The sequence below is a fragment of the Manis javanica genome, chromosome 4, assembly GCF_040802235.1.
Source record: "Manis javanica isolate MJ-LG chromosome 4, MJ_LKY, whole genome shotgun sequence".
Taxonomy (NCBI): domain Eukaryota; kingdom Metazoa; phylum Chordata; class Mammalia; order Pholidota; family Manidae; genus Manis; species Manis javanica.
The window spans coordinates 164,856,549-164,884,380 of NC_133159.1; the positions used below are offsets into that span (position 1 = coordinate 164,856,549).

Consider the following 27,832-nt stretch of genomic DNA (forward strand, 5'->3'; position numbering starts at 1 on the left):
TGAGAGTCCATTCTTCATTTTATTGAAGTGACCCACCCACAGTGACTCATCCCAACTACTGAATTTCAAAAGATAAACTGCAGGTCCTTGGTGTTAGCACTAATTTATGGTAACAGTCATTTCCTTTAAACAGTTATTTTCCTTTGCCCTTCATTTTAATTTGCAAATAAAAGTATATATTTACATGTTTATATACAAATAACTTCAAAAACAAATTAATTCCAATCTTAGTCCAAGAGTTTCCACTTTAGAAGTGGTATAGTACTATGCTATATATACCCTTTCCAAAAGTCTCTCAGGACTTGGTGAGTTCCAAATACTCATCCACAAACTGTTCCCCTTTAATAAACCAAGTACTTCATTTCTGAGTAAATTAGAGGAAATATTACAGAACATGCTTTGTACAATATAATACCACTACTGAAAATGGCTCTGGGTTTTGTAATCCAAGGTTCTGATTTAAAGCAAAAATATGTGGCATGGACTGCAACGGCAAAGAAGTGTCCAATTACAACTAGAGGGTTAGGAGACAATCTGTAATAGAAGAAAATATATATGTATTAGTAAGACCCAGAAATTAAAGTTTACTCATAAAAAGACATCCCAGTTATGTATCATCTACAAAGCTAAATACACAGTCTGCATTTTAGAGAACTTTACAAGCTTGTGTCTTCCTGCTGAATTTGATGGCAGGGACAGACAAAAAATGTTTTTTACAAGACACTACTTAGAATATACCTCCGTCAGAGAAGCTAGTAACTCCTCTAAGTATAGTTTATATAAATTCTATGTTTTGAGCTGTTTTCTTTCACTACTCTTGACATCCAGTCCGCAGTACTAGATGGCCTGGCACAGTACTGACATTCAGATTATAGATGAATGAGGAAACACAGAATTTCAATTTTAGACTTTGCCGATAATTATCACTCTACATACATCTGTTTGTCAGAACTATTAGCAAGTTTCTTGAGTCCCTAAACTTCAACCAAATTAAAATTTAAATACAAATTTCTCTTATCCATGGGTTCCATATATCAGAACATTTATTTAAACCCACAGGCCCAAAACAAGCTTCTATTTTAATGAAGGGTTTTAGCTTCACCTACCACCAACTTCTAATCAAAACTGTTTCTCAGAAGTAAAACAAAAGATGAAATACTGCCTTTTTTTCATTTCTCTGAGCTAGTGGATAATAAAAATGGTAGAATGTATATGAAAGATTTGCAGTAATTCATAAACTGAACAGTCCTAAGAAAATTTGCAATTTTTCCCTTGTCACCAAAGCAACTTACACAGAAAGCAGCCCAATGGGACCAGTAACACATTCTCTACCAAGTTTGAAATTAAAAAAAACAAGCTTTTCTTAGTTGATGCAGGGAATCTAAAATAAAATTTTTTTAATTACTCCCAGTCAAACTGTTCACACATTTGTGTTAGGGTGCTAATGATATGTCAGAAAAAATGAAGCTGTAACATATATCAAACTTCATAGATAATTTTTAAAAAATCTAGTCCTGGAATTTTAATGACCGAAAAATTCTTTTAAATTCCATAATCAACATTATGGACAGTAGCTTTACTATGAATATATATACATTTTTATTAATAAATAATTACTATACCAAACATGCAGGTCCTGGAAGTTGTTTAAAAGCTATTTCCTTGATTATATTGTAAATTCATTAAATGATACAAAATATTTTATAAACTTTTTGTTTAAAAATACAATTCTAGAAACCAAATTCCCAATCACTCAAATGCCCAGCTTGTATCTCTGAAATAATAATAATGCCTTTTATTGGTATAGTATTTTAGGCTTTTCAAAGTAATTCATTAAACCCTCACAACATAGCATGATCGATCAGTAACCTTTTTAATAGTTAAGCATTAATGTTCTTTTCAGGTATGCCTACATTTGTATTTACAACAGAAAGAAAGAGGATGCGCTAGGCAAACTTTTATTCCAATAAAGCTCTTCCCTCCTCTAACTCTCATTATTTTCTTTATGTTGTTTTGTTGGCAGATTCAAATTCATAATGTAAGACACTCAAGAGCTTACAAAAGCTTAGGAAGAAGAGCTTAGAAAGACTCAAAACTTAGTATTCTTTTTACTTCCCCAACCAACCGTTTTAACTTCCATTCCAAGTAGCAAGGAAGGAGTAACTGGCAAATCACAATCAATGAGTTGTTTTTTTAGCAAGAATGATGGTTATGGAGGCTACCGAAGGCATTTGTACAGTATCATCCTTTGTAATCAGATCACCAAAGGGTGGATCACTAGGGCCTCATCTGGGTCACAGAAATAGCTTTGTTGTCGATATATGAAGTAATGGGATTTGAGTTACATGTTTTCTTGGAAACCTAAAGGTCTAGCTTCATTAGCCTACCATTAACTAATTTGTATGCTGCTGTAGTTGTCTTTTTCTCCATCTCTAACACTGCTTCTGCTAGGTCATGTTCTCCTTAATACACAGATCGATTATCAACTCACTACAATATGTTAACAAAAACAAAAGCATGAGAATATTCAAATGACTAAAAGGTGGATGCATTTTGCTTCTTGGGCATGGTTATTTTATAAAATGTAAGCTTCACATTCATTTTATAAAATACTACTTTGAGAAGAAATTGAAACTAGTATCAGAAAGAAATATTAACAATGGCATTATATTTCAATTCATGGCCAGAAAGATCGATCCATCACAACCTTATGCATTTGGGGATATGTATGGTCCGATTGGGACCAGAGGAATTAATAACAGTGAATTATTGAGGTATTGTTATTAAGGTTGTCCAAGAGAAGACAATAGCCTTCCACACAAAGTAGTGGATATATGATGATTAGAAGCTAAAAATCTTACTCAAGGATGGAGTTAAAGGACTATGAACTTGTGAGTCTGCAAACTCAGGAAACATTTCTATTTGACCTAATCACTAACTTTTGAAAATTAAGTTCCCTCCCTGTGCTAAAAATTTGCAATTCAGTAATGTTCATTAAAAAATATCTACACTTACCATCTGGAGCAGAAAATAATTCATAAAGAGCCTGAGCAAGGATATTCACAACAAAAGAATGAGACATTTTTCTTGTCCAATAGAATGATTTTTTGGCCAAAAAAGAAAAAGATCACTTATTATATGGTAACAGGGGAAAAAAAGAACAAACTGCTGTTTACCTTAAACTGTTATTTACCCTATGCCTTATGTTCAGCATTTACACACACACACACACACACATTTCCAGAGCAATGAGTTATGACTCTGAAACTAAATTCACAATCACTATGGGCAAAGCGAGCCATGCAAGCCAATGTTATATAACACCCAAATACAGAAATTGAGAAGATCTGTGAGATTCACCAGTAGCAAGTCAGGGTCTGTAAGCCTCAACAGACTGCCTAAGAAGCATTACTAAGGATCAGACTCCTAGGTACTTTCCTCCAGCAAAGTCCCATTCCTCTGAAGGTCCAGAAAGAAATCTGTTTTGAGACATTTTTGCCAAAGAGTAAATTTAGTATCTTACCTGGAAAACAGCAGCATCATTATAAAGGTCAGGAATACCAGTTAGCGTGTTTCTCCACAGCTTAATGTCTTTAAAGACAACAGTCATCTCACCCCTGTAAGAGGGTGCCTCATGTTGTAGGCATCTCCCAAAAGAAGAACCCCTGTAAAGAGAATGTCTGGGTCATGGCACCATCTGAGTGCATCCCTTAAGGCAGAAGCTGCTCTACTAATTTACAAATGTTACGAATGAGAGCTAGACAATTAGAGTGTGAAAACACAAAGGAACAAATGATAAGTTTGCTGAGGCAAAATTTCCAAGGGTTGGCTCAGTTAATAGTTCCTGTGTACCTACCATGCGCCAGACAGTGGGAATACAGTGAGAACAAGAGCATGTTTCCCACCCTTATGAAACTCACACATGAATCAAAGGGGAAGTCAAAGTCAAAATGTTTGTTTATAAGGCCTTTCGTGACAAAAAAAGTACCTATAGGCAGCCAGGCATAAAAAGCAAGTCTTCGAAAGAAAAAAGCAAATCAAAAGATCTCTAACATTTCACTTCAAAGGTTATACTTCAAACTGAAAAAAAAAACAATAGGCAGCTATTCCAAACCCATCAGAAGTTAATTTAGGAGAATGTAAACCTGGACTGAATCTTATCCGAAATCTTACCCTTGAGTCAAAGCAGAAGAAGGAAGCTCCCAGTTTGACTCAAGGTGCACCTCCTGACTGAGCTGCCTGACACTGAGATTCCCAGTCTGTTGTCAGACTGGTTAGACCTAGGACTTAGATTTTAAAAAGCACTTAATAATTTTGTCTGTGAGAGAAATTAAGACAACAATAATAACAGTGCTGAGGTGGTAAAATTATGGATAATTTTGTTCTGTAATGTCACAATATACTACATAACTACGGAATATGTTAATATGTATTAATTTACAAAAAAGTAGCTTCTAAATTTAATTCAATTTTTTACATATTACTTGAATACCTTCACTAAAAAACCATAAATTATAACTAGCTTTTATTCCTCCTTCTCCATGGAACAGTCCTCATCCCTCCAACTGGGATATGTTCCCACAGCAGGTTGTTAATATTGTTTTGGCATTGGCTTCATTCCCCTTTGCATATGGTTTATTGACATGACTGAGAGTTCATTATGCTTGTTTTTATGCAGCAAATTACAATCTGTTTAAGTTCAGTAACTACAGCATATTGACAGCTCCCATTCAGACCTCTCTTTGAAGCTCCCCACTCAGGTTTTTAATGGTGCTCCCTCCACATGACACCTCCAAATGCCTACCGGCTCACTTCATGCCCAGTATGTCCAAAAGTGAACTCACCACTTCTCCCCACACTTCCCTAAACTTACATTCTTTTTCCTTTCTTTCCAGTGGCAGCAAATAGCTGGCCAAATTATCTAAGCTTGAAACCTGGAATCCACTAAGAGGCTTCACTCTCCCTTACTATATTATCCAGTTAATCATGGAGTTTCATGCATTCTACGTCCTAGATATTTCCCAAATCCATTCCCTACCTTCCATTTTTATTGCCACATCCTAGTTTAGGCCTTTCATTATCACTGATAGAGAGTAATTAAATAGTCTTACTATTAGCTTTAGTCTGAATGAACTTTCAACCAAATGACCCTCCACAACATATCAGAGTAATTATCTCTAAAATAAAAATCTTACCATGACACTATCATGTTTTAAACTTTTCAATGAACTGTTAGAACAAATGAGTTCTGCAAGATTTTGAGATACAAGATACATATGTGAAAATCAATTTTATGTCTATACACTAGCAATGAAGCATCTTGAAATTAAGAAAACAAGTTCATTTACAGTAGTATCAAAAGGAGTGAAATACTTGGGAGTAAATTTAACAAAAGAAATGTAAAACACTCTGAAAACTATGGAATGTTGTTGAAAGAAACTTACATTTATAGTCAACTGAATTTTGACAAGAGCGCCAAGGAACTCCAAAGGGGAAAGAACAGTCTTTTCAACCAGTGGTGCTGGGACAACCCTGGACCCCTTCTTCACACCATACACAAAACTTAATCCAAAATGGATCAAACACCTAAATGTAATAGCTAAAACTATGGAAGTCTTCATAGGAATCAATCTTTATGACCTTGGGTTAGGCAAAGCCTTTATAGATAATAGCATCAAAAGCATGAGTGGCAAGAAAAACAAATCAAAACTAGACCTCATGAAAGTTAAAAACATCAAGAAGTGAAAAGACAGTCCATGGAATGAGAGAAAAGTTTTATACATCATATATCTAATAAGGGACTTATTTCTTGAATATATAAGGAACTCTTAGAACTCAACGATAAAAACTTCCAAATTTGTCCAGTTAAAAAAATGTGCAAAGTCTGAAAGGACATTTACACAAGTGGCCAATAAACACATGAAAAGATGTTCAAAATCATTACCCATCAGATAAATGCAAATCAAAACCACAAAGAGATATCACTTCATACTTACTAAGATGGTTATGAGCAAAAAGACAGATAACATGTGTTGTGAAAGATGTAAAGAAATCAGAACCCTCATATATTACTAACAGGAATGCAAAATGGGCAGCCACTTTGGAAAACAGTTTAGCAGTTCCTCAAAGAGGTAAACAGAGTCAACATATAACCCCAAAATTCTACTCCTAAATATACACCATGAAAAATGAAAATATATGTCCACAAAAACTTGTACACAGATATTCACAGCAGCATTGTTCATAACTATAATTGGAAACAACCCAAATGTTTATCTGATGAATGGATAATCAAAACAAAGTATATCCACACATGGAATATTATTTGCTTATAAAAGCAAATGAAAGGCCGGGGGGGCTGGAGCGGCGGCCCGGGCTCCGCCGGGGCGGGGCGGGCTGGGTCCGGGGAGGCAGGAGGTCCGGGCCTTGGCGGGTGCGTATCGGCCGCCGGCAGGGCTCGTGCCTGCTCGACCAGGCTTGGCCTCGGAGCCCCGGGCCACTTCGCCAACCCGACCTCCAAGCCAGCCTGCGCCTCCCGGCCCGGCCTCCTCCCCGGGCCCGCGCATCCTCCGGGAGCTGAGTCCGCGCGGAGACCGCCCGTCCGCAGTGGATCCCGGGGAGCCTGACGCGAGGGGCCCGCGCGCTGCACACGCGCCCGGGGTTTGTTGTTTATACCCCATGTTATCCCATCACCAGAAGAGTCTGGGCAGAGACTGGACTGCACCGTGGGAGAATCTGCAAAGGTGTTGCTGGAACAGACATATTTCTAGTTGTGTAAGGTGGCCTGGACATTATTCTCGTGCTCCTTACCCGTACTTCAGCAGTAGGCACTTTTCACTAAATTGGAGACCACCTTGTCTGTTTGAGTCTAGAACTCAGTTTCCATACTGGAACTGGAGACCTGACAACCTGAGCCAGACATCTTTGATTCATCTCTCTAACGGCATGCACTCTGAGGGAGATGAACCTTCGTCAAAACGAAGAAAACACCAAGGCGCAATAGAATGGCATTGGGAATACATATGTAACCATAATAAAGAAAAAATGACGATCCTAGGAGACAAAAATGTTGACCCCAAATGAGAAGACAGTGACAACAAGTTTGACTTTTCCGTGATGTCCTATAACATACTTTCACAGGATTTACTGGAAGACAATTCACATCTCTATAGACACTGCCAGCGGCCAGTATTACACTGGAGTTTCAGGTTTCCCAATAGTTTGAAAGCAATTAAACACTTTGATGCAGATATACTTTGTTTGCAAGAAGTTCAAGAAGATCATTATGGAACAGAAATCAGGCCAAGTTTGGAATCATTTGGTTATCACTCTGAATACAAGATGTGGACGGGAAGGAAACCTGATGGCTGTGCCATTTGCTTCAAACATTCCAAATTTTCACTCTTTTATCAGTGAACCCAGTGGAATTCTACCGCCCTAATGTTCCTCTGTTGGACAGAGACAATGTTGGATTAGTGTTGCTCTTGCAGCCCAAAGTTCCTGGTGCTGCGTCTCCTGTGATGTGTGTAGCTAACACACATCTCTTGTATAACCCAAGGCGAGGTGATATTAAGCTGACGCAGTTGGCAGTGCTGCTGGCAGAGATTTCCAGTGTTGCCCATCAGAAAGATGGTGGCTTCTGCCCTACTGTTGTGTGGTGACTGTAATTCTGTTCCTGGTTCTCCACTCTAGTTTCATAAAGGAAGGAAAATTGAACTATGAAGGACTTGCCATAGGAAAGGTATCTGGCCAGGAACAGTCTTCACGGGGACAAAGAATTTTATCTATTCCAATTTGGCCCCCAAACCTAGGTATCTCACAGAACTGTGTGTATGAGGTACAGCAGTTACCAAAAGTAGAAAAGACAGACAGTGATTTGATGCAAACCCAGCTGGACAAAGCAGAGGTCTTGGTGACAACTGAAAAATTATCTTCAAATTTACAGCACCATTTCAGCTTGTCGTCTGTTTATTCCCATTATTTTCCTGATACTGGAATTCCAGAAGTGACTTCCTGTCATTTCCGAAGTGCCATAACTGTGGATTATATTTTCTATTCTGCTGAAAGGAAGATGTTGCTGGGCAGCCAGGAGCTGAAGTTGCTTTGGTTGGTAGTTTGAAACTTCTAGCTAGACTGTCACCTCTTACAGAACAGGACTTATGGACTGTTAATGGACTTCCTAATGAAAATAACTCTTCAGGTCATCTGCCTTTGTTGGCTAAGTTCAGACTTGAGCTCTGACTCTTCTGTGATTACATACTGTATTCTCTTTCAAAGAACCTTAAGTTCTTAAGAGTTTGCATGTTGCTTATTTTTGTGCTGTAAGAAAACATTGTTAAATGTTTGAAACAAATACCAGAAGAAAAACGTTTACATAATTTTCTTTTTAATAATGAAAAAATATTTTCAGGACAAGTGTGAGATCTAAATGCTCTTTATTGTAAAAGAGTTGTATTTTTTATTAAATCCCAGTAAACTGACAGTGATTTTTAAATATAATGCAACTTCTTTAAAAAAAAAAGAAAGCAAATGAAGGACTAACACATGTTACAACATGGATGAACCTCAAAAAAGCCACTTACAAAGGACCATATATTATGATTTCATTTATAGAAAATGTCCAGAATAGGCAAATCTATAGAGATAAAAAGCAGATTAGTGGTTGACTAGGGCTGGGGGTTAGAAGGAAATGAGGAAGGCTGCTCATGGGTACAGGACTTCTTCTTGGGGTGATAAAAATGTTCTAAAATTGACTGTGGTAATGGTTGTAAATACCTGTGAATATACTGGAAACTAATGAACTGTACACTTTAAATGGGTAAACTATATAATTTGTGAATTATATCTCACTAAAGTAATTTTACTGAGGTATAAAACTTTTAAATGGCTTCTAGAAAAACCTTTTCAATGACTTTCCATCGTCTATAGTATTAAACTAAACTTTCAGTAAGTATCTTACCTTTCTTCTACTCTGACACCTATCCTTTGCCCCAGCCATGGGCAACCTGAGTTCACTGAAAGTGCCACCATTCCTCAGTCCTCCTGGCCTTTGTGGATACTATCCCACGTACTCAGAAGTCCCTCATCTCACTGTGCAACTCATGAACTCCCACTCGTCCCTCAGGCCCCAACTCCAGCTTCACTCCCTGAGCAGTATCTTCCCTCACCACCCTTCCCAGGTCACAGGCTCCCCTCCCTGCCTTGCAGCTCCCTTCACGGTGAATCAGTGGTTCTGAGAGCAGGCTTCTATCATTACAGCATTTATCAACGGTGTTCTGAAATTACCTTCACTAGAAAACTGCGTTCTCTAGACTATATGTAACTGTTGTAGCCTCAATAGCTAGCACAGTGACTTGTATACACTCAATATTAAATAATAAAGATATAAAATTAATCTTGATTATTAGTAACATATTAATCCACAGTAACCAATTCTCTGTCCCACAAGTTATTCCCAGCAGCATAATCACATATGGCATTTGGAATACTGAAATTGAGTATTTGGAATATCCTTTATAAAATCAGTCCAATAAAAGAATACCTCGTTTGTTTACTGGTGAAGAAGGAAGGAAGCTTGCTGGCATAGCTCTCAAATGAGAATCCTGAGTGGCTTCTAGGAATGGTTCTTTCAGGTGATCTGCAAGAAATCCCACCCCACCATATAAATGGCTTAACATTTCAATATCAAATTATCACATTTTCTTATCAAGTATAAACAAATACCTGCTATATGTCTGTTATGGTTGTCACATATATCCTTGGTGACAAATCAAAAACTAATTATTTCAATAATAAATTGTTCACTATGTACCTAGTTATTCATGCTGAAAAAAAAGGAATCTAAGAGAAAATTAATGTAAATCAATATATATCCAGTTGAATGAACAAAAAACTAGAGAAAGAGTGAAGCAAATTTAGATGAAATGGGACAAGGAGAAAAACCACCTGCCCCTCCTCCGAATGTTAACTGATAGGTGTCATATTTAACAATTTATGGTCACCACCATATTCAGATTAAATATACCACCAATTCAGAAACAGCAGGAGAGTATGTACAGTAGAAAAAGGATAAGATGTAGAGAGCTCTACCTGAGCTTCAATTTCTTCATCTATAAAATGAATGGATTGGATTAGCTCATCTCTGAGATACTTCCCAGTTTTAAAGTTTTGTGCTTCTACTTGTATAGAAAATGAACTTTCTTTTCATATAGTTCTCATTGTAATCTGGGAATACAGGAACAGAATGCCTAGTACTGAAATTATTCTATTCCTTAAGGAGTAGAATTTCAATAATCTAATATTAACATAAACCTGTAAATGGTTTTTCCTTCCATGATCTTAGGGCAGTCTGCTCCAACTAACCTCTGAATTGGAAAAAACAATCTATAGTAAAAGAAAAAAAATGCTAAGAATATCATGATACTGACTATCCTTTTCCTAAATATGCCTAACTCATTTTTCCATCTGAAATCTTCAAAAATGTCTTAACTGAGTGAAAATGTATTGAAATGTTGAAAATGTCATTATTAAAAATCTAAATTGATCCATCTATACCTTCATTTCTGTTAATACTCTGTTATAAAAGAGTGCTTTTGCTTAGTTAAAAAAAACTTGAAAAAAGAACATTTAAAAAAAATTCACTTATACCAAGGATTGTTTCCTATTACTATATTACTATAATCATATAATTAGCAAGCAGGACTTCCCTTCAATTTTTCCAATATTCTTAATAATTTTTTACATTCTTTTCTTACCTGCATCTTCCCATTCTCAAAAAAAAAATCAGAATATAATTTTTGTGTCTGCAATCTCATGAAGCCTTTCTGTATTCAACTCAAAACTAAAAATCATCTTAAAGACTCCTTATAGCTTTCATGTTCTGAGGGCAAGGATGTATTAGCCAGGCAGACCTGGTTTCAAACTTGGCTGTGCCACTTCCTAATAGTTTGTTCTTGGAGAAGCCAAGTAATCTCTCCAAATCTTAGTTCCCTTATGTGTAAAATGGGGGTAATGATAATGCCTACCTCGGAGGGTGGTTGGTAGATTAAATGAAATTGTGTTTTCTTAAATAGTACACATTCAATAAGTGGTAGCTAGCGTTTCTACAAAAGCTAAGCACAAAAATAATTAAACATAAGACTTTAGGTTGCTCTTCAGACTACCTTAAAAAGTACCATATATGCCAATATTAGTATTCTAAAAACTATGCTTTGTTAATATGAATAGATTGAAACTTTTTTTTAACTTTGCAATTTTATGTGCTAAATGGTTCAGCTCAGAGTACCTGACTGACTAGATGCATTTTTTCATGCGCCATCCTTACCTCTGGCCCAATTTAGACACAGCTTTAGTGAAAACTGGAGATGGAGAACCTTTTGTGAAATTTGCTTTCAGGCTGTAGATTACAATGGGAAATGAAATCTTTTCTTACCAGGTAATTGTGGGTAAATTTTTTCGACCATGTATTCTCTTAAATTCCTTGGCATTTCTCCTCGAATGTCAACAAGTACTCGAGTTTCATTAGATGAAATCTGGTAGATGAGAACTGGGCTTGGGTTAGCTAAAATAAGTTCAGCATGATGTGCCTTAAATTGTGGTGCATTCTAGGGAAGAAATAAAATATTTTAACAATTTTCAAATTTCAAGTTGCCTTTATTTTTCTATAATTACATTCGTACAGTACCTTCATAAGAAAGCCAACAAAATGAGATAAAACAGAAACTTTATTGGAGGTCAGGCTTTTCCTGAACTTGGAAAAAAGTCCATCTGCAACAACAGTCAATGGAGCGTGCAGTTCCTACAGCAAACATAAAGCATATTCAGCTAAGTGGTTAGAAATACAGAGGAAAAGGACTGTTCCTTCAAAATGTGCATGAAGAAATTTAAATATATAATCAGACAACATTATAGAGGCTATTTGAAGATAATGCTTTGAAGAAACTATTTTATGGGCTTAAGTTAATGCATGACCAATCTTCAGAGGTGCGTCATCTGAATCCCTAAGGATCACCATCCTTCAAAGCTCTACCATTCAAACCATCTGGGATTAAGCTACACTTTAATAAACAACTACTAAGCAAGCATAGACCTTGAAAAACTGAATATCATTACAAATTTCAAGTACAAGCCAGATATTTTTATTCTAGAATTTTCAAGCCTCATACAGTGCTTTCAATCAGTGGCTAGGGCTAAGAGAATTTTGTATATATGGACTATGTACAAAATTAAATATACAATACAAATGATACAAAAACATATTGGGCAGTTAAAGCCCATTTTGTTCAAGGGTAAACTGTACTGGAAACTATTTAATTCTAGTATTTCCCCAGAGAATCTCTTACTTGTACCTTTCTCCTTTAAATAATTGCGTATTTTATCCTAATACTTTCTTTTATAGTGAATCCTTCCTTTTCCACCTTCCAGTTCCCCTCTGCTTCTCTGCTAGGGTATATTTCTCATGTCCGGTTTTAATACTGTTAATATAGTGGGGTTTGCTTATGAAGTTATTTGTATAGCAATGTGTTGCGATCTAAAATCCATCTTATTGCAGAGGGCTTGGAGGGAACTCAATCCATCTGAGAAATGAGAAATTGCTGAGCCTACTTTTTTAAAGGAGTAGAAGAATAAGAAGGAAAAGAACCTCTTAGGAAGAGCTATCATTTGATATATCGCACCCTGACGTCTCCAGTTTCTTTACCTTTGTACTGAACTCCCACCACAGCATCATCTTCTTCTAATAACTGCAGCACAATGCCCTCGATAAACTTTGTACTAAAAGGTAAATAGAAATCAATTCTATAAGAGCACATTTGAATAATTTAAATGAGGAATCATAAACTCCTTAATTCTTATCTCCAGTTTGCTCTTGTAAACTGGACACACATGCTTTGTGAACACATGTCCACAGAAAAAGGTCTAGAATGACAAAAAGCAAAAACATCATTAATGAATTTTAGAATTATGTGTAGTATTTTCTAATTTCCTAAAATTGAAGACATGTTACAAATGTAATGATTAAAAGAATACTTTTTTTTTCTGAGACAAAATCTGTAATAGTGTGTCTGTAGGTAGGTATTTGATATGCCCTGCTTAATTAGCAAAAAAATGATATCCAATGAAAAGTTACACAATAGAATCATGAAATAAGGGTAAGTGATTGAAAGACTATGGATGACAATAGACTAGAACAGATTGAGCATGCAGAATTACATAGTCATTATGAATTCTATATTATATATATATAAATATGTAAAGCAATGTTACAATGATATAGTATATTAATAATATATAAAAATAAATATATATTAAAAATAATATAGTGCTCCTGGGTTGAGAATCCTTGTAAGATCTTTCCAACAGTAATGGAATGTTATTTTGTATTTCTCTTTCTATTCTTTCATTAATTTGAACAAATATGTATGCGCATTTAATAATATGTTATTCAGTGATTTTAAAATATTTACTCTGCAACCTAAGTAAATGTCACCTTTATAAATTCTTCATTATGCCACAGCAATGCAAATGTGCAACTAATACTGGTTCTGATGATTCCAAATGTCTACGTGTACTTAAGTCACTTAGCAAAATTTTGATTTTCAAAAATGTTGACATCCAGAAAGAAAAAAATAGCCAGTTTCAAGAAACCTTTGTTACTCTATTTTACAAGTTTAGTTTTCCATTCTCAAAGTCATTACCTACTCAAAACTGTTCAGGGTTAGGGCACTAATAAAATCTGAATGTAGAAAAAATTCCATCATAAGAAAGAAAAATCACTTTATGTTGAAAATGTTTGACAGTGATTAACCCTGGATATTCATTCCTATGAATTCATTATCTCTGGTCATAAAGTCACTGGTTCTATAAGTATTTTAGTGGACTAAATTGCATAATGCCAGCCTCTAGTTTATAAACATACCTAATTTATGGTGAATGGAATCTGTGATGAGTGAGCTTTTGAGCTAAAATACAGAGTGCTCAGAGCATCCAGAGAATCGAGGGCAGCATGTACACATTTTAAAGAGAAAGAATCCTATTTTCTTAGAAAGCCTAAAGCCCTCCATGGCTAACATTTCCTTATAAAAAAGCAAGATCATTTTCTAAATGAAAAGTAACTTCCATTCCCTTTACTACTTAGCGTCCAAATGTAATGGGCCTGCAGGTACAGAGTTCAGTAAGATAAGGCCTGTTTCTTCAAGGCCTTAGGATCAAATACGGTATTCAGCGGGAGAGATGTCAGCATCTCTAACCCAGTATTTGGTAATACATAATAATGTTGTTGATGAGGAGAGGAGTACTTAACAAGCATAAGCTTATCACAACAGTATGCATGTGGGTGTGTACATAAGATAGTAGCAATATATATAACCTTATAATAGTAATGATTAATATTTTCATTGTTAGTGACCATAGTCTATGCTAGTTTTAAAAAATGTTACTTTTCCAGTGTTTTAGAAGTTTTTGTTATAAAATATATATCTACTTCCTTTTGATAAAAATATAAATTCCTAGGTCTACCTCCTATAGACCCTGATTTCTGAGTTCTTCATCGCTGGACAGGTATTGCCTATGACTCAGATCTCTGGGCCACTCTCTCAACAGCATTCCCTGTGCAGTGTGTTCTGGGGTGCATCTGCCAGGAACTGTGAGGCTATCTGTTCTCCCCACTGCCGGCTATTTAAATGGAAAGTTCCTCTGAGTCTTTCGTCAATTCAGTAGGCTTGGAAAGATGACAACATCCTCTTACAACAGTTTTCCACATTAGACGTAAATGTGCACTTTTTTAAATTCTCTCCTAGTTGAACATAACCTTCTGCTTGCTTTCTTCAGTATTTTTATCACGTTCCAATTCTTTCTTCATGTTTCATTCTCACATATTTATTCCTACGTTTAAAGAGCAGCAGTCCTCTTTAATCTTGGCCTCGCCCGCGTCCGGGAGGCCGGGTCCCGGCTCGAAGGCGGCGGGCGGCTCGCGCGGACCCGGCAGCAGCGCAGCGGCGAGCAGGGAACACGCCAGGGAGGAGCCCAGGAACTGCGTGGTGGACGGGCGGCGGCGGCGCGGGCTGCAGCGGCGGGGCGGGGCGGGGCGGGCCCCCTCCGGGCCCCTCCCCCTCCCCTACCCTCCCCCTCCCCGGGGTCTCCGTGGGCCCGGCGAGCTTGGGCGGCGTGAGCGGGTCCGGCCGGCGCTGCCCACGCCGCGCGTCGCGCTGCAGCCAGGGCCTGGCGGGCGCGCGTCAGGTGGCGTCGCACAGGAAGCCAGATGTCCGAGCGCCCCTCATGCGGAGCCGCGAGGTGAGGCGCAGGCGGACGCTCCTCGGGCCGCGCTCCCGCTCGCTCTCCGGGAAGGGGGACCCCGCCACGACGCCCCGCGTTGCGCGGCCCTCCGGCCACCCCCCGACCCGCGTCGCCTCCCCGCCCCCTCCCCGAGGCGCGGCGGCCGGGGGGGGGGGGGGGCGGGCGCGGGCGGCGGGGCCTGGAGAACGGGGCGGTGGCGGCGAGGGGCGGGCATCAAGAATTTTTTAAAGTAACAGATTTTTATCTCAATTCATTAAAAAATAAAATACATGCAGACAGTTTTACATACCCACACAGATTCATACCCAGATTGGAAAATACAACCGGACTTTATCCACCAAATATTCATACTAGTTACTTCTAGTGAGAAGGATCATGGATAATTTTTATAGTCTTCTTTATGATATTCTTAACAAAGGCACTGAAGATCTAACATTCTTCTAACTTATGGTTAACATAATATCTATATTCCAGCCTATACCCAAACACTCACAAAAATTTATAATAGTGTGTTAACAAAGGCCAAGGTTAAATGTGTTCTTTAACATTACATCTTTGAAGCTGGAGTCTTACTTGGGCTCTGCCATGGCTGCTTTCCGAAGACTCATGATCAATCCTCCACGATGGAAAGCTCTTCCGCTCTGCACTTGATTGTTTTCCGATAGAGGGTAAGGAATTTGAACCTCTGACTTGCTTTCATGATCATGAATTATGTAGCCATGTACATCCTGGGGATCAGTACCTTGTACGTCATCTGCAAAACTATTCAGTTCAAAAATACCGATTTCATTAACGTGCCCAGAATTCTACTAGGCACCAAGAGGACAAGGAGGCATTGAAAATGAGTCTCTGTCTTCATCAAGCTATGAGACCGTTTGGAAGACTGGACATTAATGTATTTTGAAATCTTAATGCTTCTGGAAAAGTACACAAATATCCTAAAAAGTTGCCAATTAGCAATATCTTCCATTTGGATCTCAGTAAATTGCCAGTCTTTACTCAGATGTTAGTAAAGTTTGTAAAAAAAATACTATATGCTTGAAGCCCATCTAGTATTTCTATAATGTTTTGTCCAACTACTAAGATAGCTTGTTTTTCTCAACCCGTAACTGTATTACAGATGTACTTTATATGCTAAAACTGACCAATTTAGAACACACCAGAAAATGTAAAAAGGATAGCAGCATAATAAAATTTTGCCTTGGGTAAACTATCTTAAGTACATAAATAAGGTCTAATTTAAGATTTCTGGGACATGTCTCTATCTCAACTTTATTGATGGAATCAAATACGACAGACTTTGGACACTTAAACAGGCAGAAAGACAGAACCTTAAACTTCAATGAAATTCATGCTTCAAGAATAATAGATATTAATAATTTAGAAGCCAGTGACATTAACTACAGTTATCACTAGCCATTAATCATAGGGCTCCATAATTGTGATATTTGACTACTTACTGGTTAATATATCAGATAAAGTAACATGGAAAACACTCTTCCACATTAAAAAGTACAGAACTGCTTTCCATTAAAAAGCAAGCGAAAAAGCAAAAACAAAAAACCATATATGCAAAACATGAAGAGCAACTTCAAAGTCAAACCAGTAAGCAAGTTTTAAAGGCAACAGCATAAGGGTATCAGAACTACAAGCCAAGAAAGCTAGAGTTGTAAAGGGCACTCCTGGAAAGCAAGTAAGGGTCTCATATGCAAGGGACATTGGAATTTCACACCATATATAAATTTCTTGTCAATAAAATAAAGATCACAAAACTCAATTCAATGACCTGAGACATGACATGGAATTAAGCCATCTACCCAGGACATGACCCATAAGAAATCCAAACATAACTTTGTGCTCAAACTGAGTATATAGTGCATATTAAAATATGTATCATTTATGAAAGCCCAAATATAAACCAGAGTCAAGGAATAAATATAAGAAAAGATATGGAGGATTTATGAAACTTTAAATACATTAAAGACCTAACTGAATGCAGGGTATACCACATTCATGAATAAGAACTTCAAATCAATTTTTCAAAATTGAGCTATAGATTCAGTATTTTTTGAGTCATAATCTTGACAGAGTTTTTTAGTTTCATGGAAATTGAGAACCTAATTATAAATTATATACAGAAAAGCAAAAAGACCAAGTAAAGTCAAGATGATCCTATAGAAAATGAGGTGAGGAGGAGGTCCCCCATTAATTACTGAGACTTCGATACATAAAGATAAAGCATTTAAATTATAATATTCATTTTAAGAGTTCTAGATATTAATCTTAAGCCAAAGGACAATCAGTTCACTTAATAAAAACCCACACTCCATGAGGGATAAGGTCCATATTATATAAAAAGTCCATGCTCCAAAAAGTAACTATTCAAAGTGTTTCTATATTCCATATCTCACACCTGAGGGGAAATTAATAGCATAAGGAAGATTAAAAGGACTTGATACTAAAGGATTTATGGTATGTGGACTAGCTAAAATACTTCATAGGTTCTCTGACACTTGATGAACTACATATAACAATCCATTGAGGCTTGTGCCATAACCTTGGAGTTGTCTCCTGAGGCCAGATCTCTAAAGAATATAGTTGGAGAGCATTTCTGGTTGCCTCATGGTCAACTAGAAAGGTAACGATCCTTCTCAGCAGTGTGTCACCCTGGCCTCAGGAAATCTCTTGTAAACTGGTGGTTTGGAAACCCATAAGGACAGAGATGGAATCTCCCTTCTTCATAAGGCACTCTCTCCACATGGGTCCTTACCCAGTAGTCTTTTGCTTTTCCTCCTCACCGACTGCTCCTTCTCGGTCCCCTTTTCTAGTTCCTGCTCACCTCACTGATCTCCAGATAGTAGAGTTCCCCAGGGTTCATTCCTGGAATGGTAATGTCTTCTAGTCTCATTTAAATTCTAGGACACCTCTCTCTCATACCAAACATTGACATCAGTAAGTCCTGCTGACTCTTCCTTTAAAATACATTTCCAGAATGTACTCACTTCCCACACCTCTACTGCTATGACCCTGTTCCAGTCTAGCAACTCTCATTGATTCTGCAATAACCTCCTAACAAGTCTCCTTGCTTCTGACCTTGCCACTTTATGATCTATTCTTTTTTCTACACAATAACAAGAATACTTGGAATATTGTTAATCATCCTTCTAAAATGTGACATTGAATAATTCTTCTTAAAATTCTCCAAAGGCTTCCATGTGGAGTCAAAGCCAAATCCATACAGTACGTTACAAAGACCTTTTAGAATCCAGCCCCGATAATCGACCTGACCTTTTCTCTAACTATTCTCACTCCAGTCAACACCACTCTCTCTCCTCACTCTTTTAAGAGGCCGGGCTTGCTCCTCCCCCAGGCTTTTCCCTTGATATTTTTTCTTGCCCCATATATCAAGGGCAACTCTCTTACCTCCTTCCATTCTTTACTCAAATATCATCTCTCAAAGAGGCTTTCCCTTCCCCAACCACATTATTTAAAATCACATAGCTCCCTATCTCCCTTTTTTCCAAAATCCTTATAACCATTAACATATATTCTTAATTTTATTTTTACCTTTTATCACCAGCCTCCAAACTACCCACTAGAATGTGTACTTTCTGATGGCTGGGATCATTTTCTGTTTTGTTCACCACTGTAGCCTCAGCATCAAGAACAGTATCTATAATATGATCAATGCCTAATAGATATTTGTTGAATGAATGAATGAATGTCAGTTCTTTAGTCACCTCCCTCTCTTGCATTATCGCGTTCTGCCTCACTACTTTCAACGTCACCAAACATCCTGTGGTATCAAGATGCACCTCCTTTGCCTTCACATCCACATCTCACTACTGCCCTATTTCTGTTTTTTATTAGTGAAAAACTCCTCGAGAGTAGTTTTCTATTCTCCAATTTTTTAATCTCCCACTCACATCAGTCTGATTTTGTCTCCACAACTCCACCACATCTCAATGTCACAAGCAAATTCCAAGTTGCCAAATCCAATGGCTGTTTTTCTATACTCATCTTACCTGACTTTGAATAGCAAACCAGGACACATCTGTCCTTTCCTTTATTGATACATACCCACTCCTCCTACTAGAAACATTCTCCTCTCTTGGATTAAGTGACACCAAACCCTGTGGCTTTCTTCTGCCATTCTGCCAGCTACTTCAAAGTCGCTTGTACACTGTCTTCTTCAAAAGTCAGCCTGGATTGGTTTATTCTGTTTTCTCTTTTCTCCCTACATGATCTCCTTAAATGGTTTTAATCATTGCTGTGGCTTTTAAGTGCTACAAGTATGCTGACATCTCTGAAATTTCTAACTCCAGCTCAAACCTCTCCTCTGCACTCCAGATTCATATATTTAACATGTTCACTTGATCTCAATGTCCTCCAAATTTCCTCCAACACCTGTTCCTCAACAGGTCATCTTCCTGTCAGCAAATGGTACCATTACCTACTGGTTGTTCAAACCAGAACCTAGGAATCATTTCTAATACCTACCTCTTCCTTCTATCTCACACCAATTCTTCAGTGACTCTTGCCATTTCTGCCTCTTAATTTTATTGTGCATCAGTCCACTTCTCTTTATATCCTCTGCTACCTTGCTAGTCCAAACCACCATTATCTATTGTTTGAACTTAGCAATGAGTCCCCACTAGACTCCTTGCTTTGATTCTTGCTACTCCCACTGCCGCAATCTTAGTCTACTCACCACATCATATCCATGTATTCTTTCAAAATAGCATTCTACAAACTGCAGGGTATGATCAGTGATAAATTGTGAAATGAGTTTCAACCTGTGAATTGTATACTTGGGTAAAATGACAAGTATTTATAAAGTAAAATAAGACAAATTTCATTCCAATTTAAATATTACACGTATGTACTGAGGATGGTCAATGTGTTTGTTACTGTAAGTAGCTGTCAAAAGTTTAAGCCACTTTATAGAGGCATAATCCAGATCACATCACCTCCTACTCTACCTACAAAACTGTACAAAGCGGTATCTGCTTACCTCTCCAACCTTAATCTCAAGCCACTCTCTGTAACCCATCACTCAGTACTTTCTACCTACACTGGTGTCCTTGTTGGTTCCTTGAATAAAATAGCAAATATTTACACAGTGCCTAACTACATACCAGGCACTGTTCTGAATGCTTTGCATATAGGAATTCATTTAATTCTCATTAACAACCTATGAGGCAAGGACTCTTAGTATGGCCATTTTACAGATGAGGGAACCAATACACAAGAGTTTCAAAACTTAGCCAAGGTCATACAGCTTTTTAAGCACCTGAGCTGGTATTCAAAACAGGCAATCTAGTTTCAGCATCAATGCTCATAATTACTCCAGCATTCCACCTACCACATATGCCAAGCAAGCTCTTTCTCAGTTCATAGCCTAGACATATCTTGTACTCTGATCCTCAAGAGTATAGTTGATCTGTTTTGTTCCCCAGTATAAATCTGGTATTCAGTACAGCACCTCACAAAGTGGACAGTGAATAAGTATACCCTAAATAAATAGTTAAGGGCTTAAAAAGCATTGGCTTAATGGATGAATGATGCTTAAATAAAAGATTCTACAACAGGCACATAATAATATGCAGTCTACACATGATAGTCCCCTTCACCTTTCCCTAAAGTTTATGCCCTCATTCTATTTTTCCAGTCCTTCATTTTGACTATTACAATTTTTCAGCCACTTCATTGTATCTCACTAAGTCTACTTCATGTCTTCTCATACTACTAAATGCTTTTTTTCTCCTTTGCTCTCATTTTCATGGAAATTTGTTGGTAAACGAGTACAGTAACTTTTATAAAGAAAACAGAATACATTTTTACCATCGCAGGATAGAGTACAGTGCAGAGTGCTTGTTTGCAGTCATAACTCCTAAAGATCAATATGAACCTACCTTCAAGTCCAAGGTCTTTAAGGACGGGATAACCACCTGGCTGCAGAAATTCTCCAACTATCCTGTCAGGCTCTTTTAAATCTCTCTCAATTACTGACACCTTTCTTCCATCTCTGGAAAGGACTGCTGCCAAAGCAGAGCCAAGGACACCAGATCCCACAATGATAACTTCTGGATCATTTTGAGAAGGTGTTGATGCAGAGGCTACTGCTCCTATCAAGGCTGTTTCTGAAATACCGGCTCCTTTTTTGCGCTGGTTAAAAAAAAGAAAAAGTGAATTACGTATCCATATGTGTTATCCTTAAATCATACTACTACTATATAGACACACTGGACTTTTGCATCTTGAGCAAAAGCTTTACCTTAAACAACAGCAAATCAAACGAACTATGAAATCTTTAAATACAGGTCATATATAAAAACCAATGATATAAAATACTGGCTAAAGAAAAATGTATAATATTATCCCAATAAGAGTAAGTTTAATATTTTATATAATAATGTATTACTAATAATATGTAATACATAACATATAGACTATATAATTATATATAATAATATATTACTGTTTTCTCAATATATTTAGAAAATGCTGTTCTACAGACGTATTTAGAAATCCCACACCAGCCCAAATATAAAAAATACTTTTAAGGGGCTTCCAGGACTATTATAGGGAAAATTCCACAATTAATTATTCAATTCTTCAAATACATACCGAAGATCTACAAAATGCAAGCCATGTACAACTTCTGATACGACTTCACGTTGCAAACTATTCAGCACCTTTTAGGTACTTCCACTATTCATCTTAATTTTCTCCTTCGAGGTTTTCATCTGAACATCTATCTTAACCTAAAATCACTTTTATATAATGAAAAGACTGTCAAATCCTGGCTACTAATCTACTAATTGGGAATTATTTAACACAACAAAATTCCAAAGGAGTAAAATGACTATTTATCCTTTGGAATTCAACCTGATCACAATTTTATTTCCTTAACATATAAGAATATATTTAATTTACCCTTTCCTTTTCTTCTGATACTCTAAAGAGGGCGTGATCTAACATCTGGTCCTCCAATGTATAAATAAATATTAAACCTATTCCTTGCTGGGCTGACAGTAAAAACTTTACTTGATCATAAGATGACTTTTTCATGAATAAGGCCTGTTTTGAGAGATTTATGCCCAATGAGAGTAATAAACAGTGAGAGTGGGTTTTTCTTTTCAATGAATAATTCAATATTGTAATAAGTATTTTTTTCTTGGTATATGGATTCACAAGTGGGAATGTATTTCAGATACAGAATTCCAAGAAACCGTCTTTCTTGAGTTCTCTGACCTTAACGATTAAAATAAGATCAAATGCCCATTTTCAAAGGGTTTTAAATAAGTCCCAAGGCAAAAAAGCTGAAACCATTTAAATAAAAGACTTAACCTTCTAAAAGATAAAACCCAAAACCTTTTAGAATTTTAATTCTCTGTGATTTTAATATCCATCCAGTCCTTCCTTTATCTCTATAATGGAACTGGGGCATTGTCCACTCCATTTTTAAATAATTTCTCTTGGAGAAATCACCTTTTTGTCCTTTAAAGAGAAGATAATAGAGTTGACTCTTCCCATCAGTATTTCTTAATGACCAGAGCTGATTATCCTTAAAATTACTGTTCACAGAGCAAAATAAGGCCCTTTTCTCCTCTTAGCTATTTTTTAATAGTTTTTCTTCCTAAAATTTCCCTGTTAAACACACACACACACACAGACACACACACACACACACATACACACTTGGAAGGTCAGAATGGGAAGCACTAGTGGGAACTCAGTACTCAATACACAGCCTACCAACTCTGGTGTTTAGAAAATGAGCATAAAGTCTGAGGCATTCACAAAGTGAAACCCATTACTGACTACTGGTGATCCAATTCCAAAGTTATCTCAGACTATACCAAAGTATTCAAATTGAGAATTAAAGATTCCCTCCCCTTCCTTTTCCATTCCTCCAACCCACACCCATCATGTGTCACGGAATTCAGCACTACTCAAATGTGCCTAACAGATGTGTACTACCTTTAGACTAGTATTAATAGCTGCTATTTATTAGACAGTTATGAACCAGGCATTTTCCAAACATTAAATCATTTAATTCCCTAACAGCAGGCTATGCCACCCCCATCTAACAGAAAAGGTAAAAACTGATTCTTACAGAAAACTAAGGTCTTCCAAAGGTCTGACAGCCAGAAGTGATGGAGCAAAAATTCTAGACCAAGTCCTCTGTTCTGTAAGCCTTGCTCATTTGTGTAAGTAATGTAGGACACAGAACCCCTAAGAGCAAATTACTTGCAGGCCACTCACCCCAACTCCAGATCATCATTATCCCCACCTGGCCCACTATTTGGGCTCTCTGACCTGATATCCCTGCTTCCATTCTTGTACTCCTACAATCCACTCTCCAAACAGTAACCAGAATGCTTTTAAAAACTAAAAATCAAATATTGTTACTCCCATGCTTAAAAAACCCCCCAGTGGTCTTGTTGAAAAGACAAACAACCAAGGCCAACAGGCCCTATATTTTCTGCGCCTCAAAGATCTCCCTCATCCCCTTACCACTGTCCCCTTCGCTGCTGTCTTCCCAGGGATTCTCATACTAAACATCACGTGAAAAACAGCCTTTGATTTAGGAACATGACTGAACTCTGGACAGTAGCCAATTACTCACTTGATTTAGTATATTACTACACCGATTTACTCCAATTATTCACTTGATTTAGGATATTACCACACTGATTTACTCAAAGCTCAGTTAATGTGTAGAGAGGAGGGTGTTTTGTTCCAAGACTAAAGTGCTGAGCATTTTTACTGTGCCAGCTCTTCCAAATGTTCTGTCACTTCCCCCAACAATCACTTCTTACAAGCAGCAAACTTTACCTGCAGGTTTCTTCTCAGGTACAAACACAATTTTTACCCTAAACACATTTGTTTTTACATCACAGAAAGTGATTCTGTCCTCCTTCAAAATGAAATTCTAACATTTCCTTTCACCTTTCAAAATCAAATCAATATTCATAATCAATTTCATTTAGGTTGGCCCAACCAAATGAAACAAATGTTTTCAATCATCCCTAACGGTGTCAAGGATGCAGCCACAAACAGTCAAAGACTTAAAAGAAAAACTGAGAATTCGTATCACTGTATCTAAATTATTGCCTTTTCCCCTTAAGGAGAGTGACCCCAATCCTAATTTAAAATAAGATACTCATTTGTTTGACCACTTTGAATTCAACCTACCCGCCTGGACTCAAGCTGCTCTTTATTTTCTGATCCAGGAGGGGATTTGGCCCAGAAGAAGCCAATGAAGGGCAAGGCTGACATAATATCCGAGAAGACGGCAAACTGGGACCCGCTCCGCTGGCGCCCGAGGGAGATCCCGTTTCCGTAGCGACAAAGGTACGAGAGCACCAGGCCCAGCGAGAGGAACACCAGCACGCACAGCAGGAGCTCCTTGTTGGCCAAGGAGACGAAGTCTCCGCATTTCTTATAAAAATAGGTGAAAGTAGCAATGCCAAGAAAAGTGCACATGGTTCCAAGGCTACTTGGGTGACTCTGGGTCCGTGTTGGGATCCTTTTTTTCCTTGTAGGGTTTGGGTGATGACAGGTTTTCCCCGAAATGCTACCAAAAGGAGCACAAGAAACCGGCCAAACTCCAGTAAATACCGTAAAAAAAAACCAGGATTGCAGTTCAAATCAGAGCTATTTACAAAATCATATAAAGTTATTACTACAAAAGTATCTGAAGACAGGAAAGTTGTCCAGGACTTAGAAAGCAGTATTTAAAAATCGCCTACTCCAACAGCACCCGACCGGGCTCTCCTCTTTCAGCCAATCCATTTATTTCCTTTTCTCTTGTTTCCTGGATGGGTTTTTCCTGGGGGTTATTGCAGGTGCTGTTTTTAATTTTGATGTTGGCTCCTAGTGCTGAAAAACCTTTCTCTCTAACCAGCAGCAGGTGCCCTTTCAGAAGACGGTGAGGGGTAAAAAAAAAAATCAAAGAAATCTTGGCGCTGCGAGAAAGGTGGCCTCGCCTCCTGAGACCGCGATGCCCGGGCCGGGCTGGCAAGCGCGGAGTACGACTCGCCCCCCTTCGGGCGGCCAGGCTACGCGGCCCAGGTGGAAATTCTGGGCTGCCGTCTCCCACCAAAGATGGCCTCGGCTTCACCACTGCGGCTCCGGCGCAGGGAGGGGCAACCCCTGCTGAAAATCTCCCCACATCAGGCTCCTATACACCAGCCCCCGAACCTTCCAGTCCGCGATTCCGTTTCCCCGCAGGTGAACGGCGATCTCCAGACAACTTCCCTTAGAGGGCGGCGACTCCCGATGGCCTGTTCGCCAACATCCCAAGCTCCGGCGCCGCCGCGCTAGTAACCAGAGTAACCAGCTGAGCTCCGGAGGCTTGTCACCCACCCCCGCGCGCCCCGCGGCCCAAAGGCTCCGCCCAGGCGAGGGACCAGGGGGCGGGGCTAAAGGAGGAGGGCCCGCCCCGCCCTGCGCGCAGGCCTCGCCCGCCGCCGCCGGCGGCCAGTGAGGGCGCCCACCGCTCATATGCCGAGAAGGCGCAAATCGCCGTTTGGTCAATCGCGGACGCCGTTGCCAGATCGGGGACGCCAGGTGAGGCGCTAGGGCGATGTTGCGTGATGGTGTAGGGTGGGACTGCGCTCGGGGGGCCCTGCCACCTGGTGGGCTGATCGGAGGGCTTGATTTGGCTCCGGCGGAGGTGGGGTTCGAGGGGTTCGTGCCCTCGGGTCCGCCTTCAGGTTTTTGGCTGCAGCTCCCGCTGCTGGGGTCCTTCCTACACAGGGAGAGGCAGAGTTGGTGCCGAGGACGCCCCTGCACCACCTAAAGTCGAGATGTTTCCATTCATTCCGTGGACTTTACTGAGCGCTTACTACAATGCCATCCCGGGGCCACAGGGATGAATCAGACACCACCTTTTTGTCCGGTGCCTAGTGTGTGTAGAACCTAGACGGCGGTAGAAAGAGCTACCGGTGTGTGGAGAACCGGGCGCTCAAGCTGAATCTGGAAGGACGAGTAGGCAGCAATTGCCAGAAGAAAGGAAGAAGAGATGGTGTGCCGGGTTTTCCCTTCCTCTTCCCCAAATTGTCAGGCAACTACGCACTTGTCGTTGTGCTCAGGCTAAAGACACCCTGATGCTCTTAGCCCCGTTCTCTCAAGATAAGAAACGTGGGAATGGGCGTGGGAGGACGAACGTGAAATAGAGATGTGCCTTAAGTGCCCGGAGAAACTGGGTAGACAGGGAACCATGGAAACCGGAGGCTGTCTTTCACTCGCCCTGGAGGGAGGCTGGGAAAGTCTCCGAGGAAGTTGCATGTACCCAAGACAAGCATTCTGGAGGAAACAGTAAAAGAGTGTGAGTCAAAAGGTGAGAGACAGCCCTTGTTATGAAACGATGAAACCTCCCCAGGATTTACTGACTCCTGATAACAGTGCCTTTGCTGACCTAGACTGCCTTGCCTACTTTAAACTCTATGACTTCATGTACAAATTCTGCCCTCTGGAGCACTGCTGAATTGTCACCTTTTCCATCAGGTCTCCACTGACCCACACCAAGTCACATGATAGTTTATTGATACCTATTATCCCAATCTCTGACTACACCTGTAAATTAAGCTTTATCATCCCACTCATCCTTGAGGGAAGGCCCTCTGTCTGATGAATCAGAATCACCCACAGCACCTAACACGTGTTGCACTTAATTTATCCTCCGTAACAAAGTTTTGATGAATGATGAATGATAGGTAGTAGGAAGACCAGATGACTTGAATCAGGAGAACTGGATTCTGGCAGCCACTAACCAGCTTTGTGACCTTGGACAAGTCAAAAGTCAGTCAGCCTCTTGAGGGAAAGGTCAGTATCTCCATGAAATCTAAATTCTTTGCAATCCTGAACCTGACACTTTGCTGAGTTCAAGATAGTATGGCACCTGCCATCATTTTTCATCCCAAATATTGTATGTTTTATCTGCTAATAAAATATTTTACATGTCAAAACATTTTCTCAGGTGTCATTTGACTCTCAAAATCACCTTGATTTTAAAAAAATACCAAACATGAAACTTAAAGAGGTTAAATGCCTTGGCCAAATCACAGCTTGTAAGTGATGAAACCAAAAGTTAAACTCCTACTCTCCAAATTCATGTTCCCCAATACTCTTAACTATCAATAACTGCTTTAACTTTCCTCTATCATAAAACCAAGACTTTCTCTCCCTAGCAATATTGCTCAATGTTACCAACAAATTCAGCTGTTTGAAATATATATGTAATTCAAAAGCATTCATGAAATAATCAGTTTAATGTGTGGGAAATCATTTTCCTGAAGACAAATCTTCAATACACTGCTTGTTGGTACCTTGAGTTCCTATATTGCTAAAATTCTAGAAGGCATCTGACTCTTACAGATGAAAACACAGTATCACCTGGATGATTGTTACTTGATTGTCATATTTGAGATTATCATAGGATTGTTTCCTTTTTAAGTAATTTAAAAATCTTTTGAAAGCCACTTCATGTGTTTACAGTCCAAGATCCTCGTCTGTACTTGGGGCAAAA

The 27,832-nt window shown here is 38.8% G+C and overlaps 2 protein-coding genes and 1 pseudogene across 14 annotated transcripts in view; 2 read left to right on the forward strand and 1 right to left on the reverse strand.

Annotated features, from left to right (window-relative positions):
- The window catches only part of LOC140849262 (serine/threonine-protein kinase TAO1-like), a 242,042-nt gene continuing 214,210 nt past the window's right edge, over nt 1–27,832 (reverse strand). For 7 of the 13 annotated variants that reach the window (XM_073236258.1, XM_073236252.1, XM_073236253.1 and 4 more), the window contains 6 exons: nt 21,207–21,459; nt 11,684–11,797; nt 11,432–11,603; nt 9,542–9,637; nt 3,524–3,665; nt 1–534 (listed from right to left, as the gene is read on the reverse strand). In XM_073236258.1, the coding sequence (XP_073092359.1) occupies nt 11,724–11,797; nt 21,207–21,459 (327 nt within the window). In that variant the 3' untranslated portion in view covers nt 1–534; nt 3,524–3,665; nt 9,542–9,637; nt 11,432–11,603; nt 11,684–11,723. Of the gene's footprint in view, nt 535–3,523; nt 3,666–8,009; nt 8,320–9,541; nt 9,638–11,431; nt 12,772–15,864; nt 16,054–21,206; nt 21,460–27,832 lie in introns of those variants that run through there. The other 6 variants (XM_073236263.1, XM_073236261.1, XM_073236264.1 and 3 more) reach the window with 6 other exon arrangements.
- Nucleotides 6,170–8,241, forward strand: LOC140849273 (protein angel homolog 2 pseudogene; annotated as a pseudogene).
- LOC140849244 (uncharacterized) lies at nt 14,147–27,272 on the forward strand. The gene is made up of 5 exons (XM_073236217.1): nt 14,147–14,158; nt 14,796–15,288; nt 15,853–15,959; nt 24,534–24,654; nt 25,211–27,272. The coding sequence occupies exons 1-3, from the start codon at nt 14,147–14,149 to the stop codon at nt 15,954–15,956; spliced, it is 609 nt and encodes a 202-aa protein (XP_073092318.1). The 3' UTR covers nt 15,957–15,959; nt 24,534–24,654; nt 25,211–27,272.